At 35.1% G+C, this 18,836-nt stretch overlaps 1 protein-coding gene across 1 annotated transcript in view; it reads left to right on the top strand.

Moving 5' to 3' along the window:
* LOC102832847 (disintegrin and metalloproteinase domain-containing protein 18-like) overlaps positions 1 to 18,836 on the top strand; it is a 197,331-nt gene that overhangs the window by 21,929 nt on the left and 156,566 nt on the right. The window contains exons 2-6 of the mRNA XM_006859991.1: positions 496 to 572; positions 4,267 to 4,322; positions 6,788 to 6,866; positions 13,647 to 13,723; positions 14,684 to 14,861. Coding sequence (XP_006860053.1) covers positions 496 to 572; positions 4,267 to 4,322; positions 6,788 to 6,866; positions 13,647 to 13,723; positions 14,684 to 14,861 — 467 coding nt within the window. The remainder of the gene's footprint in view (positions 1 to 495; positions 573 to 4,266; positions 4,323 to 6,787; positions 6,867 to 13,646; positions 13,724 to 14,683; positions 14,862 to 18,836) is intronic.

The raw sequence follows: 18,836 nt of genomic DNA, 5'->3' as shown, positions 1-18,836 counted from the left end.
GATCTTGCTTATCCTACAGCCCCACTTAAGGACTCCAAAAGAAAAGGGTTTTTGTTGTTGTTGTTGCTATTATTGTTGTCGTTTGCCATGAAGTCAGTTCCGACTCATAGAGACCCTTACAGGGTTTCTGAGAGCAGCTGGTGGGTTTGAACTGCCTACCTTATGATTAGCACAGTTGGCAGGAAAGATGGACACATACAAATAAATAGGTTCTGGTGTGATGCCATATGATAAGCCTCAACCTCAGGTTGGTTTAAATTTCAAGGTCGGTTTGAACCTTAAGGTAGGCAGTTCAAACTCACCAGCCACTCCCTGGAAACTCTATACAGGGTCACTATGAGTCAGAACTGACTCAATGGCACCTATCAACATCAACAAATTTAAAGTTTTAGGAGACTTTGATAAGAGCAGGATCCTACTCATGAACTCAGGGTTATGAACTCATGCTTGACAGAGATGGATTTTGATGCAAACAAATAAATTTTCTTTTTGCAGATTCTGAAGAAATATTCTTGCATGTCACAGTTCCACGAAAGATAAGGTCAAATGACAGTGAAGATTCAGAGAAGCATGTAATTGACAAATAATTTTAAAAAATAATTTAAAATGTTAAAACTGATTCGTCTCTAATGCTTTACCTTCTTTGTGTTGTCAGAATATGCTAATTTGTTCGTTTGCAAAGCATGGTATTTTGATTGCATGTTTTGATCTTTATTTTTACCTCCCTTCTCCCTGCCCTTCTTCAATATATTCTTTTACATACTTACTCACAATTTTTCAAGAAATAAAAGCATATTTAAGTAAGTATCCCTGTAGAAAAAAGATCAGGATGAAGTAAGAATGAAAATTTTCCATATTGAATATTATTTTAAAAATTGATTGAGTTCCTTATATGATAGAGAAATGGGTTGTGAGTACAATTTAGACCTGAAAGACTTGATTCAGAAGTATCAGATTTAGTAACAGTAATTGGCCAAAGTAAGATGTGAAGACTAGACAAAGGAATATAAAAATATAACACTGATCTGGTTATAAATAAAACAAATTAAATATTAACTGGAGAAAGATGTTGAAAAAAATCCTTACTACATAGAAAAGTCATTAGAAATCTGGGTTGAAAAGTTTCTGTATTAAAATACTCAAAGTTAACATGTTGTTATGTCTTTAAATATTGTAGAATTGGGTCTGACTCATAGCAACCCAGTATAGGGTTTCCGAGAGTAGCTGGTGGGTTTAAACTGCTGACCTTGTAGTTAGCAGTCCAGTGCTTGTCCAATGGCACCACACCAGGATTCCAAACTTGGCATAGTTTTATCATTTTATATTATATTAGAAGTCACAGTACAGGGATTAATATTTCCATGTACTCAAAATAGTGGGAAAATGTCTTTAAGGCTGAAGTAGAAATTTTTAAAAAAAATAGTAAATTGAAATATTTAAAAATCCTTTAAACTTACATTGGTACACATAAGTGAAATCTAATGTAATTATGTTCTGCTACTCTTGGTGTCGAGTCAGTTCCAATTCACACTGAGCCTATCTATGCACAACAGAATGAAACATTACTTGGTCCTACGTCGTCTTCACAATTGTTAACCCATGAGTCCTTTGCTGCTTTCATTGTTTCATTCTATCTCATTGGAAGTCTTCTTTTTTGCAGAACCTCCACTATCCCAACTATGACATCCTTTTTCAGGGACCAGTTGTACTTCTAACACAGATTTGTTTCTTCTTATTACAGTCTGTGGTACTTTTAACATCCTTCTCCAACACCATACCTCAAGTGCATGGGTTCTTATATGTTCTTCGTTCTTCAGAGTTCAACTTTTCACATGCATATGAGGTGATTGAAACTACCAAGGCTTAGATCAGTCACATCTTAATCCTCCAACTAATGTCTTTGTTCTTAAACCCTTTAAAGAAGTTCTGTGCAGCAGATATGACTGATGCGATATGACATTTGATTTCTTCCATAAGGATTGATTGTGGATCCAAGCAAAATTATGACAACTTTAGCCTTTTCTCCATTTATCATTATTTTTTTTTTTATTGATCCAGTTGTGAGAATTTTTTCTTTCTTTACTTTAAGATGCAATTCAAACTTCATCAGTAAGTATTTCAAGTTCTCTTCCCTCGCAACAAGATTGCATGATATGCATATTGCAGGTTGTTAATGAGTCTTCCTCCATTCCTGATGTCGTGTTTGTCTTCATATAATAGTTTCTCAGGTAAATTCATTAGCATACAGACTGAATAAACTTGGTGAAAGAATACAACCCTGCCACACACATTTCCTGATTTTAAATCACTCAATATCCCTTTTTCTCTTCTTGGTCTTTGCTCAGACTCATCATGAGCATAATTAAATGTTCTGGAATAACCATTATTTGCAATGTTATGCAGTTTGTCAAAATTTATGCAGTTGAAAGCCTTTGCATAGTCTACAAATCAAAAGGAAATATTTTCTCTTTTCATTCACAATCCATCTGATGTCAGCAATGGTGTACCTTATCCACACACTCTTCTGAATCTTGCCTGAATTTCTGGCAGTTCTATGTCAACTTACTGCTATAATTGGTTTTGAATTCTTTTTAGCAAAATTTTACTTGTGTGTGATATTAATAGCATTGTTCAATCATTTCTGTATTGCATTGAATCACCTTTCATTTTTTTCCAACCTTGGCATTCCAATTACAAGTAGTTATCAACACATCCTTATTATATATTTGATCAATTTCAAGCAAAGAATTTAGAAGTCTTCAATGTTATAACCACTGGCTTTATTGTTTGGTGTATAAATTTGAATAATAATTGTATGAACTGGTCTTCCTTGCTGTTTTTATTAAATACCCTTTAGTCAGTTCTAACATAAACCCACCTGGTATAATGATTCCTAGGAGTGACCAGTGGGTTTGAACCACAGGCCTTGTGGTTAGCTGTGCAGTGCTTATCCTACAGCCCCATACCATCACTCTGGTCTTTCTTTTAGGCATATGTAAATTATCTTATTGCAGCCAGCATTGTACCACAATTCAAAGATAGATCTTGAAATGTTCTTTTTGACAATAAATATGGTGCCACTCCTTTTCAGTTTGTGGTAACTGGCATAGTAGTAACCCACAAGATTGTCAGATTAAAAATGACCTATTCCAGTCCATTTCAACTCACTATTATCTGGGATATTGATCTTTATGTGTTTCTGTTCATTTGATGAGATATAGTCCAAATATTCAACCTGTGCACTTGAACAGAGAAACCCCATTCCTGGATGTCGCTACTTCAAGATACTGAACGTTATTTTTACTAAATTCTTGATAAAATCCTTTGTTGTGGGCAAGTGCCATTATTAAGTTGGTTCCAACTCATAGTGACCCTGTATAGGGTTTCCAAGGAGCATCTGGGGGGTTTGAACTGCTGACCTTGTGGGTCTCTGTCCAGTGCTGATTCTACAGCATCACCCTAGATTATATGATGTTTTGGCATTCCTCACTAGACTCTTGTCTGCTGTCAATTTTTCAGTTCCTTTTCTTTACTAGTTTTATGTACTGAGGGTTGCAATGTGGCTCTATGTATGTTTGGGAATTTATGTATATGTGTAAATAAATTTTCTATTGTTTCATATTAATTGTGGAATATAACCCTATCACCATGACACATTCATCTCAACTAGAATTAAAAAAATCTGTTTTCCTAAATTCATTAAGTGCCATTGAGTCAATTTTAATTCATAGCATCCCTGTACAGGGTTTCCAAGGAGTGACTGATGGGCTTGAATCGCCAGCCTTTTGGTTAGCAGTGCTGAACCTACAGCATGACACAACAAGTAATGTATAGTTTTAAGCATACTGAACTTTTTTCTCCCTTCAAATTATTCTCTTTATTTCTTCCTTAAAAACAAAAAACAATTCCTATTCATTAAATTAGTCACAAAAAAACAAATCAAACTTACTATAGATGAATACATCAACGTTATGTTGCTCCATCACTCAGCTGTCAGTTTGTTATACTGTGCTGACTTGCATATTACTGTAATTCTGGAAGCTACAACATGCTGGTATTTTAAATATCAGCAGGTATTCCTCACAATGGTGTTGAATTTATTAGGTTTTTAATAAGAATAAATTCTTATTATCTAAAATAATGTATACCGAAGAACATATTCATGCTTTTAAAATACTTCAGTGCATTTTCTACTTGGATAAAAAATAAAGTTTTACTTATATACTTCTGATTACTAAACAGCTTTTTAAATTTGTTTTATTTTAGGCTACTTATATCATTAAAATTAATGGAAAGCCATACACTCTGCAACTACAAAAACAGTAAGACATAATTTCTTTAAAGTTTAGATTTTATTTAAAAATTATTTTATATAGGATTTAAATTCAGAAATACAATATTAAATATGTTGTTGTTGTTAAGTACTGTTGAGTAAGTTTTAACTCATAGTGATGTTGTATAGGGGTTCTGAGGAGCAACTGGTGAGTTTGAACTGTTGACTTTGTGGTTCACAGTTCAGTGTTGATCCTACAGTAAATGCCACAACAGGAATACAATAATATATATATATAATAATTTAGGATTTTAATTTTAATTATAAAATAGGATTCACAAGGTGTTAAATTAGGATTTTAATTTTCTAACTTTTTATTTTGAAATTAGGAAATAATTTACATATCTATAAACTTTCTATTGAGTATATTGAGCACATTGATTCCAGGAATCACAAGTTACAAATTAAGCATGTATGATATTATGTCAAAGGTATGTCACAACATCAAGTTGTATATGAGTATATTAATGACATAGCATTTACCTTTAAATAACTTTGTTTAGCATATTTTGCGTATCATAGAATTCATTCATTTCAATTGTACAATAGTTTCAATAACTCTAACCAATATTGCCATAAATCAATTTTAGAATATTTTCGTTCCTCAAATGAGATCTCTCATGGCAATCACAGTCAATCCCTGTTCCAACCCACAACCCCTTGCAACAATCTATTTAATGTCTTCAAATTTTTACTTTCTCCTGAATCAAACTGCCTTTTCTTTGTCTGCATCTTTGAAAATATATATTTATAGCCTTTTGTCTGGCTACATCTTTGTAGTTTAACAAGGCTGGAGAAAACTATTCTAACTTAATTCATTACAGTTCTCACTTAATTCATTATAATTAAACTTGTCTTGACCCTTTGACAACTTTGCTAAAAATGCCTTGTGATAAGATCATCAATGAAGTTTATGTTTCTTATCATGATATTTGTTAGTCTTTATTTTTTTTAACCAGTCAGCATCTTTTGCTTTAGCTGATCATCTCCCTTCCCTAAAATAATTTCATTACTTGATTTCCAGAATACCACGTACACCTGTCTTAACTCTCCCTATTGTAGTTCCTTATCAGTCTTCTTTACTGATGAGAATTCCTTCTCATCTCTCCAATTTATGAACTCTGAGTGTCCTTGATTCCTGTCTGATTTCTCTAGTTACACTCATGACCTACTTATCTAATTCATCTTTTAGCATAAAATACTATGTTTTGATTATGCTAAAATGTGCAGCTCTACTTTATCCATTTCCAGAAAATATTAATTTATGTGATTAATTACTTGATACTTCCTCCTAGAGGTATTTATTAAATTCTTGTACTTTGCATGTTCAGAATTAGTTTCTGATCATCTTTGCAATGCCAACTCCATTCTTCCAGCTACTCAGGGCAAAAATCTTGAAGTTATCTGACATATCTTTTGTTTTACTTCATAACCAAAGGATTATTAAATTCAATGTATTCTGTTTCTTAAATATGATATGATAGCGCCTCTAAAACTACTACTATTCTAGTTCAAGCCACCATCATTTCTTATCAGGATAGCTGGATAGCATTCTATGTGACCTCTCTGCTTTTTCTAATTTGTCCTTACAGATTATTCTCTTCAAAGCATTTAGAATGACACTGTTAAAATATTAGTCTGATCGTATCATTTATTTGCTCCAAACCCTCTAATGGCTTTGTGAACTATCTGCTATTAAAACCAAAGCTCAGTTTCTGTTGAGTTCACTCTAACTTATGGCAATATCATGTGTGTTTGAGTACAATATGCTCCATGGGGTTTTCAGTGTTGATCATTTACCAGTTGATTGCCAGACCTTTCTTCCAAAAGCCTCTGAGTATACTAAAAATGCCAACCTTCCCGTTAACCACCAAGTATGGTAAACATTTGCACTACCTGGACTAATTCTTATTTCTTTTCACTTCACTCCAAGCATATTGTCCCTAATTGTTCCTTGTTAACAACACAAAAGTCATTTTTGCCTCAGGATCTTTGCATTTTCTCTTACTTCTGTTTTAAATATCTATTTATACAAATCAATGCCATTTATTTTTTAGTTATCAAGGAATCAATAAACCTCCATCAGCACCTTATTTATCATCATCCACAATACCTGTGGCATATATCTTTGACTGTCCTGAGCAGCAGGGTTTTAAGTCTACTGTTCTATGCCAACAACTAGAAGATGGTCTGTTAAATAGTAGACACTTGGTAAGTATTTAATGAAAACATATATAGCCATACAAACAAGTTTCTGACCATAGAGGAGTCACAGAGTTAAGAAAGCCTGGAATCACTAATACACTATTTCTATGAATTTTAACTCTAATGAAGTAACCCTAATTAAAACATGCTACCAAGTAGATTCTATACATTTTATATTTATTTTATATTTTTATGTTTATATCATATCAAATTCATGACTCAAACATTTTTTATATTTGTTTTTATTAGTTCATTCTTACCGCAGAACTTTTTGGTTTATACGTACAACAAGACTGGAGTTTTGCATTCTGAGTCTTCATATTTAAAGGTAAGGCTCTGGTATCACAGAAGTCTATTACCATATATTTCTCTATTGAAGAGGCCGTATCACAAACATTGGGATATATTTGTTTCATGTTGACTCTTGAACACAAATATTTAATTTCATATAACTCTGGCTGCTATTTCAGGTTAACATACAAGGAACCCTGATGATGCAGTGGGTTAAGTGTTTGTCAGTTATGCAAACACACGACAGTCCCATGGAACAAAGATAAGGTTATCTGCTCCCATGAAGAGTTACAGTTTTAGAAACTCTAATGAGCAGTTCTATATTGTCCTATAGTAATGCTATGAGTCAGAATTGACTTCCTGGTGGTGTGTTTTGGTTTCCTTATACATAGAATGGAAGAGATGGAATCCATGTATGAGAGACAGACTACTCCCAAATAGTCACTGAAAAACTTATGAATAGCAGTGTAATACTATCAGATAGCACAGGAATATTGACTATTGCAACATGATGAAGAGCACCAGGATTTTGTCAGATGATGTGCAGGAAAATTAGCCGCTTATGTTAGAAGGCACTCAAAATATGACTGGAGAAGAGCTGCCTCCACAAGGTAAAGTTGACTGTGATGGTGGGAATAGAGTAAAGCATTGTTGTTGTTACGTGCCATTGAGTCAGTATAAACTGATATCAACTCTATGCACAACAGAACAAACATTGCCCAGTCCTGCCCCAATCTCACAATCATTGCTATTCTTGAGTTAATTGCTGTTGCCACTGTGCCAATCCATCTCACTAGGGATCTTCCTGTTTTTTCTCTGTCCCTCCATTTACTGAACATGATATCCTTCTCCAGGGACTGATCTCTCTTGACAATTTGTTCAGAGTATGAGACACCAAGTCTGGCCATCCTGCCTTCCAAGGAGCATTCTGGCTGTACTTCTTTTAAGACAGATTGGTTTGCCCTTTTGGCAGTCCTTGGTACTTCTAATGTTCTCCCTCAACACCATAACTCCAGTGCATTAGTTCTTCTACGGTCTTCCTTATTCACTGTCTAACTTTCACATGCATATTGTGGCTGTGTGCCCTGGAGTCGATTCTGACTCAGCAACCCTGTACAGGGTTTCTGAGGCTGTGAATCTTTACGGGAGCAGAAAGCCTCATCTTTCTCCCACGGAACAGCTGGTAGTTTCGAACTGCTGACATTGCAGTTTGTAGCCCAATTTGTAAACAGTACGCTACCAGAGCTCCTTAGGTTATTGAAAATACTATGACTTGTTCATCAGCACTTTAAAGGGATCTTGTGCAGCAGATTTTCCTAATGTAAGATGTTGTTTAATTTCTTGACTGATGTTTCCGTGAGTGTTGATGGTCAATCCAAACAAAATGAAAATATTTGACAACTTCAATCTTTTCTCCATTTATCTTGATGTTATTTATTGGTCCAGTGGTGAGAATTTTTTTGTTTTCTTAACATAGAGGTGCAATATATACTGAATATTTTGATCTTCAATCTTCTTTGGTAATTGTTTTAAGTCATCTTCACCTTCAACAAGTAAAGCTATATCTTTAGCCTATCACAAGTTGTTAATGAGTCTTCCTCTAATCCTGATGCTATGCTTTTCTTCATATAATCCAGCTTTATCAGATTATTTGTTTAGCAAGCAGATTGAATAAGTATGGTGAAAGAATACAACTCTAGCCCACAACTTTCCTAATTTTAAACCATTCAGTGTTCCCTTATTTTGTTTGAACGACTGCCTCTTGCTTTATGCACATGTTCCTCATGAGTACAAATAAGTGTTCCAGAAGAGTCATTCCCCTCACTGCTGTCCATAGTTTTTCATGGTCCACACAATTGAAAGTGTTTGCATAGTCAATGAAGCACAGGTGAACATTTTTCTGATATTCTCTGCTTTCAGCCAACATCCAATTGACATCAGCAATGATGTCCCTTATTCCATATCCTCATTTGAATCCTGATTGAACCTCTAGCAGTTCTCTTTCAATGTACATTTGTAACCATTTTTGAATTCCCGTTAACAAAATTTTTTTGCTTGAAATATTAATGATATTGCCCAATGATCTCCACATTCCATTGGGTCACTTCTCTTTGGAATGGGCACAATTATCCTCCAGTGAGCTGGCTAGGTAGATGTCTTTCAAATTTCTTGGCATAGATGAATGAGTACCTCATCAGCTTGTAGAAATATTTCAATTTGTATTCCATCAGTTTTTGAAGCCTTTTTCTTTTCAATGCTTTCAGTGCACCTAGGACTTCTTCCTTCAATATCAGTGACTCTTGATCATATCTTGACCTCTTGAAATGGTTGAACAGCGACCATTTATTTTTGGTACAGTGACTGTGTATTCCTTTCATCTTCTTTTAATGTTTTCTGCATAATTCCATATTTTAAAGTTGAAGATTCAATTTTTTCTTCATTTTCCTCAGCTTGAGCAATGTAGAGCATGTTCTTCCCTGTTGCTTTTCTAACTCTAGGTCTCTTCACAATTCATTATAATATTTGACTTTGTCTTCTCAAGCTGACCTTTTAAATTTTCTATTTACCTCTTTTACCTCCTCATTTCATTATTTGTTGTAGCATCTCTACACTGGAGAACAAGTTTCAGAGTCTCTTCTGACATACATTTTGGTCTTTTCCTTCTTTCTTTTCTTCTTAATGGTCTTTTGTTTTCTTCCTGTATGATGTCTTTGTTCTTTAGTGTCTAATGCATCAAATCTGTTCTTCAGATCTGGTGGCACATATTAAAGGTCACATTTTGATCCTTGTGGATTTGTTGTAATTTTCTTCAGCTTCAACCTTAGCTTGTATTGAGAAATTGACAGTCTGTTCCACAGCCTGCCCCTGACCTTGTTTGGCTGATGACATGAAACTTTTCTCTTTCCACAGATGCAGTCAGTTTGATTTCTGTGTATTCCATCTGGTGAGGTCCATGTGTACAGTCATATTTTATGTTGTTTAAAAAATGTATTTGCAATGAAGAAATCATTGGTCTTGCAAATTTTTATCATGCAATCTCCAGTATCGTTTCTATAACCAAGGCCATATTTTCAAACTACTAATCTTTCCTCTTTGTTTCCAACCTTTGCATGCCAATCGCCAGTAATTATCAATACAACTTGATTGAATGTTTGATCAATTTCAAATTGAAGAAGTTGGTAGAATTCTTCAATTTCATCATCACTGTCTTTAGTAGTTGGTGTGTAAATTTTAATAGTGGTATTAACTGGCCTTCCTTGTAGAGGTATGGATAGTGTCCTATCACAGACAGAGTTGTACTCCAAGACAGATCTTGATATGATCTTTTTGATGCTAAACTCAGTGCCATTCCTCTTCAATTTGTCATTCCTGGCACAGTAAACTGTGTGATTGTCAGATTCAAGTTGCCAAAAATGAAACAGAATGCATAAACATTGATAGTCTCAGCATGAGTAAGCTGAAATTGACTGGTATTGGCCATTTTGAATCTGACAATCACATGGTTTACTGTGCCAGGAAAGACAAATTGAATAAGAATGACATCGCTTTCATTATCGAAAAGAACGTTACAAGATCTTTCTTGAAGTACAAATCTGTCTGTGATAGGATAATATCCATAGTTCTACAAAGAAAGAGCAATTAATACAACTATTATTCAAATTCACAAACTACTAAAGTCAGTTGATGAAATTGAATAATTCTATCAACTTCTTCAACATGTAAATGATCAAACATTCAATCAAGTTGTATTGATAATTACTGGCAATTGTCATGCAAAGGTTAGAAACAAAGAGGAAGGATCAGTAGTTTGAAAATATGGCCTTGGTTATAGAAACACTGATACTGGAGATCACATGATAGAATTTTGCAAGATGAATGATGTCTTCATTAAAAATACCGTTTTTAAACAACATAAAGGACAACTATACACATGACCTTACCAGATGGAATATACAAAAATCAAAGTGACTACATCTGAGGAAAGAGATGGTGGAAAAAGCTCCGTATCATCAGTGAAAACAAGGCCAGGGGCAGACTGTGGAACAGACTGTCATTTGCTCATATGTAAGTTCAGGCTGAAACTGGAGAAAATAACAGGAAGGCAAGGAGAGCCAAAATATGATGATCATTATTTTTTTAACTTGCATCTTGTTTTATTCAATTTATTTGAAATAATCTTTCACATATTAAACTTATCCTTAATAATAGGCACTATATTAATATAAACCCATCTCTATACATACAATGTAATTACAGAGGGGGAAAAATGTGAACTATATATACTAAGTGCTCTGGTAGCGTAGTCGTTACCAGTTGGGCTGCTAACCTCATGGTCAGCAGTTCAAAACTACTAGACATTCCATGGGAGAAATATGAGAATTTCTGCTCCTCTAATAGCATAATGGTTATGAATCGGGCTGCTAACCTCAAGGTCGGCTGTTCAAAACTACCAGCCGTTCTGCGGGAGAAAGATGAGGCTTTCTGCTCCTGTAAAGATTTACGGCCTCAGAAACCCTGTGCAGGGTCACTATGAGTTGGAACCGACTCCATGGTACTTAACAACAACAAAAACAAAGATTTATGGCAACCCTATACAGAATTGCTATGAGTCAGAACCGACGTCATGGCACACAACCAACCAACCAAACAAATAACCTTTGGGGGAGGATAATGTGAAGGAAGATAACAACTTTTTATCACATATAGTTTTATTTTTTGTAAGTTTTTATTGTGAAATGAGTGATAGTTTGCATGGGAGAACATTGGTTTTACACTCATCCTACTATATCTCATTTCATTGCAATGATTACAATCTCCTCCATGCATCATCATTTAACACTATTTGCTTTTATGGGATGTACACAAAAACACTCAGGAATATCTATTATTTAAACAATCAAATGGCACATTCTGTAATTCTGCCTCCTGGCCTCTAGCACACAGCCTTTCTCTTTCCTTGAGTCTAGAGTCCTCAACTGCTCTATCTCTCCATGTAATTAATCATCTTTGCCTCTATCTCTGGTATTGTTGCTTCTTTGGATAGGGTCCCACAGTCCACTCATGCTCTTCTCCCTTGATAGTCCTAGGGAACTCTGTTTCTGGACTGTAAGATTAACTTAACTTCTGCCCTTATTTTGTTACAAAACTTCTACCTTTAAAGATGTGATGATCATAATTAGTCATGATAACAATTTCTCACTACTGAATCAAGAATCTTATCCCCATCTCCTTTCATCAGACCCATCTAGACAAGATGAAAACTATTCAATGGGAATTCTACCTTCCCCCGTGCACTCTGAAATTAAACTCCCTCTTGAAAACTTGTAAGCCAGTCACTTCATGCCTTTATAGCCTACACCACCCCTTTTTAAGTAGTTAAGTCTACGTTGCCCGTTCCTATCAACCCTGTGTACATAGAGGATAGGATTGATCCTTGATGTGAAGATTTCTTCCCTCTCAGTTGGTATTTTGAGCTACTACATCCATAAGTATAGGTCAAGTTCATAAAATTGTTGCAATTTACACTTGTTTCCTTTATAAAAAATTTTTTTCATCTCCTTTTAGTCAAGTTCTGATCATCAAGCCATCAAAGATAGGTCAAATGGATATTATCTATGATTTTGGGCATTCTTGTACATCTCCTCTCCCTTCATATCAGCTGGAATCTTCACTCTCAGCTCTAGCCCTCCATAGCAATGTCCTTGTCCATGGGCTCAGGAGTCCTTAGGTCTTACCGTACTTTAAACCAAACAGCCCTTTCTCTTCTCTCTTTCATCTCTAGGTCGATGGAAGTCTATGGAACATGGTCAAACTCAGCCCATATATTCATTACTGCCTTTCCCCATCTTCCACTCACCAGTAGACCAACGTGGTCACCAGTAAGCTTACATGCCTGATCATGTGTTCCCTTTGAGTTTCAGTCTTGAAGGGCAGTTTGTCCTGAAGGGACTTGATTGCTTGCCTTAATGGCTCCCTGGTGAACACCTTGCTTGTTCTTGCAGTAGTCAATCAGACTGCCATTTTTGTTTTTTATTTGCCCTGCTGGTCTTCCTTTCATGAAGTATCTTTTGTAATTCTAGCTGCTCCAGGCTGTTCTGCTTGTCCTTTGCAAGGGGACTGTCTTACCTCAGAAGGTTCTGGATGGGGCTCAGGATTCCACCTAAGGTCCTATACACTATAAAGTCTCCACAAGAAGCCTGTTTCACTGGACAAGTTCTTTAACTCTTTTTAGGTATTCCAATAAATTATAGGCTGAAGACAGGCTCAAAAGCATTCTGTAATTATGTTTCCTGATATTCTTTTCTATTCCACTCGTGTCTATTTTATTAATAACAGGCAAGGGAAAGTAGACTGTCAGGCATCTTAACATTATTTCCCCATTCAGACAATGTCTCGATCCTTGTATCATAGAGCCCTGTTATTCCAAGGTTGAGCATATATAACTATTTTAATTTTTCACAATACATATTTATAGCTCAATCAAATAATTTATCTTATAAAAATCCTAATAAGGCACAATTAAAACTATATTTTTTATCCACCATTTGTATTCAATAAAGACTGGAAAGTTGGTGCAGAACTGGGTAGTGTTTCATTCTGTTGTGCATAAGGTTGCTAACAATAAGAAATATGATACACAGTAGTAAAAGTTGTAAAAACCTTTATTTCTCTGAAAATCTGTGTTAAAAATTCTGTATAATTATCTTATTGTTGACCAATGATTTTAATGTTTTGAATATCCTGCAATGTTTGACAATACATTTTTATTTAGAAAGAATTATTGATTTGCCTTCCTACATTCTATACTGTTTTTCAGGCTCATTGTCATTACCAAGGATATATTGCAGATTTTTCGAATTCAGCTGTGACACTCAACATCTGTTCTGGACTCAGGTCATCTTAGACAATATACATAGATGAAAAACTTAAGGCATACTTTAAATTTAAACTTAGTGGTTGGCAGATATTTAAAAATTAGAAACATTTAAGGAAATTAAAATCTGAAAGTTCTATGATGTGATAATTTTAATTTATATTAGCTTGGATATCTGGTTTAAATAATCATTCAAATGATTGGAAGTATTTCCAATAACTGTACAACAAAAATAGTTTCAGGCAAGGAAGTTTTAGAATGTCTTTTTAAACACTATTGCTGCATTATCTATCACTTATCTCCATTAATTTTGGTAACTGATCTTAGTGACTTAAATATGATAAGCACCTCTAATACGCTCAGTCTTGGGATATTCAGTACTAGTCATAAAAACAATTGATTAGAAGTTCTCCCGGAGGTAAAGGGTAGGGTAAGTGGTTTTGCCATTGAAATGTGTTGAATTTATATGGAAGAAAAATTCAGAGTGTGGTAAAAATGCTTTCTCTGACTTTTTCTTTTTTTGGTTTTAGTTGCCTGATTTCCAGAATTTATATGCCAGTCAGAAAATTGGTTTTCTTTGACTGTGGTTTTCGTGGATATCAATCTCTTTGAACATTCACTCTATATGATCTATTCCCACTTATATTAAACTTTGTAAGAAAAGGAACTCTATTCTTGAAATTTTGAACAGATATCTTAGCACCTAGTTTCAAAAGTGTACTTTTAACAAATGAAATTACTACCCAGAAATTATAAAATACTTTTCACCATATTTAGTTTTTAAAGATGTGAACTAAACTAAAGCAGATGTGGCTACCCAGTAACTAATTAGTAAAAGATTGTACTGAATAAGGGGGAAAAACAACAGTTGGCCTAAAACCTGTTGTTTACTATCATTCCTTATGATCTTACATTTTAGATTCTAGCTTTGATGAGATCATTTGCATGATTTTTGTAATTATTGCCTTCTGAATATACAGAGGAGTCCTTCAGTTTGAAAATATTACCATTGGAATTGAGCCAATGGAATCTTCCGCAGGATTTGAGCACATAATATATCAAGTGAAAAATAATATTCCAGATATACCAATGTTAGCAGAAAATGGAAGCAACACTTGGCAGAAAGACCAGACCAATAAGGTTTATATGAGTTCACAGGTAACTGGTGATTCTGATGCCATTGCATTTAAGGAAATTACTGCTGTAGAATTTTGTTAATCATGAAATAATATATTTGACTAACAATTGTTCAATGTTGTTGTTAAATGTTGTGGAGTCGATTCTAGCTCATAGCAACTCTGTATAGGATTTCTGAGGAATGGCTGATGGGTTTGAACTGCCAGCTTTATAGTCAGCAGTGTAGTGCTTTTGTCTTACAGTACCATGCTGTCTGATTTCTATATCTAAAAACATCAAATTTCTTCTAAATTTTCTTTGATGAAATCTACTGTTAGATTCCTCTAATGAAAGTATCATATTAGTTATTTTACTTTTCAACTCTTTACTGATATTCTCTATTTGCTGACAAATAATTTTAATAGCTCCTTTTATTTCTTTATTTGCTTTAAGTATTTTGACATATTTTAAATAACTTATATAAAGACTTTTTATAGAAAGTCCAACCTCTAAATTTTCACAAAGACAGAGTGTGTATAGTTTGCACTTTTTCCTGTGTATAAGCAATATACTTTTGGTCTTTTCTCTTTTTTTGATTTTTTTTTTCATGACTTAAAATTTTTTTATTGTAATCTAGACATTTAAAATTGAGTCCTGGTGTGGTACTGTGGGTTAATGCACTGGACAGCAAGGTTGGTTTGAACTACAAGTTCGGCGGTTCAAGTTTACTAGTCACTCTTTGGAAACCCTATACAGGGACGATATGAGTCGGTACCAACTTGACGGCACTTAACATCAACAACAGACACTTAAAATAACATAATGTTGTAGGGTTTCTTGGTGTATGTGTGCATTTTCTGAATTAATTTAGTAAATTAGATATTATTTTTGCTTATTATTTCTGAATTTTTTATTCTGTTACCTTAGTAGTGATCTAATAATTCAACAGAGATTAATTTAAATAATTGGAACCAATAGATGTCCAGTCTTTGCATAAGGTCTCTGGAGCACACCTTCAGTACTGAACCATGATATATGCTGTCTTTTACTTTACTTCCAACTTTCACACTGCCTCAGTATCAGTCAGATGTGAGCAATTAGGACCTTTTAAGTCTTTTCTGAGTATGTGCACAGCTGTAGTGTAACAGTATAGCTAAAATTGTGTCAATATCCTGAAAATGAAGCTTTGAAGATGTACCAATCCAGTTCAACTTTTCTTAGATGTTGCCAAACTGCAAATTACATTGGTGAAAGAAAGGGACAAAAAGCTGTAGGAGGAAATTTTTTTGCATTATGAAATAGACCAGCTAATTCTTCAACGGTAGCAAAAAACAATCTACAAAATTATGTTACAAAATCTTACTCTATTTTTTAGTATAATTTTGCCACTATCAGACTTCTTTTTACTCTCCAAATGCAAAGAGCAATGAAAAGGAATCCAGTATGAGTTCCTCAAGAATGCACAATATGAGTCCAAAAACTACCACTTTGACATGATGTAAATCAAGGCACATAAAATTCTTCAGGGAAGGATTAGAGCAATTAAAGAAATGAGTATAGGCATAGATAGAAGGCAAGTTGAGGCACAATAGTTTCACATTTTGGTGTATTTGTTTAATAAAGGTTTCTATGAATTAGTAACAATACTTTTTGAATTAACCTAGTATGTTGTTGTTCTTAGGTGTCATCAAGTTGGTTTCAACTCATAGTGACCTTATTTAAAACAGAACAAAACACTGTCCGGTCCTGGGCTAACCTCACAATTGTTGCCATGCTTAAGCCAATTGATGTTGCCACTTTGCCAATCCATCTCACTGAGGGTCTTACTCTTTTTCTCTGATCCTTCAACTTACCAAACATGATATCCCTCTCCAGTGACTGGTCCCTCCTGACAATAAGTCCAAATTATAAGAGACGAAGTCTGGCCATCCTGGTCTCCAAGGAGCACTCTGGCTGTACGTCTTCCAAAACAGATCTGTGTGTTCATCTGGCAGCCCATGGTACTTTCAATGTTCTCCTCCAACACCATAACTCAAATGCATCAATTTTTCTATGATCCTCCTTATTCACTGTCCAGCTTTTGCATTTCAATGAGGTTATTGAAAATACCATGGCTTGGGTTAGGCGCACCTTAGTCCTCAAGCTGACATCTTTGTTCTTCAACACTTTAAAAAGGTCTTGTGTAGCAGATTTGCCTAATGCATTACATTATTTGATTTCTTGACTGTTGCTTCCATGAGTGTTGATAGTTGATCCAAGAAAAATGAAGTCTTTGGCAACTTCAATCTTTTCTCCATTGATAAGAATGATGCTTATTTGTCCAGTAGTGAGGATTTTTGTTTTCTTTATATTGAAATACAATCCATACTGAAGGCTGTGGTCCTTGATCTTCATCAGTAAATATTTTAAGTTCTCTTCACTTTCAGCAAGCAAGGTTGTATCATGTGCATATCGCAGGTTGTTAATGAGTCTTCTTCCAATCCTGATGCCACATTTTTTTTTTCACGTAATCTGGCTTCATGGATTATTTGCTCAGTATAGAGGTTGAATAAGTATGGTGAAAGAATACAACCCTGTTGCACCCCATTCCTCATTTTAAACCATTCAGTGTTCCCATGTTCTGTTCAAATAACTGCCTCTTGATCACTGTACAGGATCCTAATGAGCACAATTAAGCATTCAGGAATACTCATATTTAACAATGTTGTCCATAACATGTCATGAGCCACATAATTGAATACTTTTGCATAGTCAATAAAGCACAGGTAAACATCTTTCTGGTATTCTCTGCTTTCAGCCAAAATCCATGTAATGTCAGCAATAATATGCCTCATTTCACGTCCTCTTCTGAATCTGGCTTGAATCCCTGGAAGTTCTCTGTCAATGTATGCTTGAAGCTGTTTCTATATTAACTTTAGTAAAACTTTTTAGTAAAATCTATTGTCCAATGATTTCTGCATTCCATTGAGTCACCTTTCTTTGGAGTTGTCACAAATATGGATCTTTTCCAATCAGTTGGCCAGATAGTTGCCTTTCAATTTTCTTGGCATAGATGAGTGAGTGCTTCCATTGCCACCTCACTTTGTTGAAAGATTTCAATTTGTATTTCATCAATTCCTGGTGCCTTATTCTTTGCCAATTCCCTCAATGCACCTTAGACTTCTTCCTTCAATACCATTGGCTCTTGATCTTATGCTAACTGTTGAAATGACTGAACATCAACCATGTCCTTTTGTTAAAGTGACTGTGTATTCTTTCCATATTCTTTTTTTTTTTTAAGTTTTTATTGTGAATTATGTGGGTTTACATGGGTAAACATAAGCTTTACATTCATCCTATCGTATTTCTTTTCATTGCAATGATTACAATCCCCTCCATGCATCATCAAATAACCAAAGGATACACCTCACAGGCCCACCCCCCTGGCTGTCAGCACACAACCCCTCTCACTCCCTGAGTCCCATGTCCCCAGCCACTCCATCTGTCCATGTCATCATCTCCGTCTCCATGCCTGGTGTCACTGCTTCTCTGTTTAGGGTCACGCTCTCCTCTCTTCACAATTGATGGTCCCAGGACCTCTGCTTCTGGGCTACAAAATCAGTCACTCCCCTCCTTTTGTCAAAAAAAAAAAAAAAAATCTATCCTATATTTTCGACCCTCACAGTCAGTCCGGATGGCAATTATTACCTGTTGTACCACAAGAGTCTTAGCTCCATTTCCTTTTGCCAGCCTGGTCCCAACATATTGGAAACCATTCAGTGGAGGTTCTACCTACCCCAGCCAGGTCTGGAACTAGGTTCCCTCTTGAAAGCTTGTAAGCCTGTCAATTATTGCCTTTCTAGGACCCCCCCCCACCAGCATTTTGGGTGACCAATGTCTAAGTAGCCCATCCCTGTCAATCCTATGTACTGAGAGGGTGGGAGTGATCCTTGCTGCAAAGATTTGTTACCTTTTTTTAGCACTACATCCATACGTATAGGTAAAGTTCATCAAATTATAGTGGGTTACTTGTTCTAA

This window comes from Chrysochloris asiatica, unplaced genomic scaffold, assembly GCF_000296735.1.
Source record: "Chrysochloris asiatica unplaced genomic scaffold, ChrAsi1.0 scaffold00035, whole genome shotgun sequence".
NCBI classification, from domain to species: Eukaryota; Metazoa; Chordata; class Mammalia; order Afrosoricida; family Chrysochloridae; genus Chrysochloris; species Chrysochloris asiatica.
The sequence above is the reverse complement of the archived record's forward strand: the minus strand, read 5'-3'. Positions and strand labels throughout refer to the sequence as shown.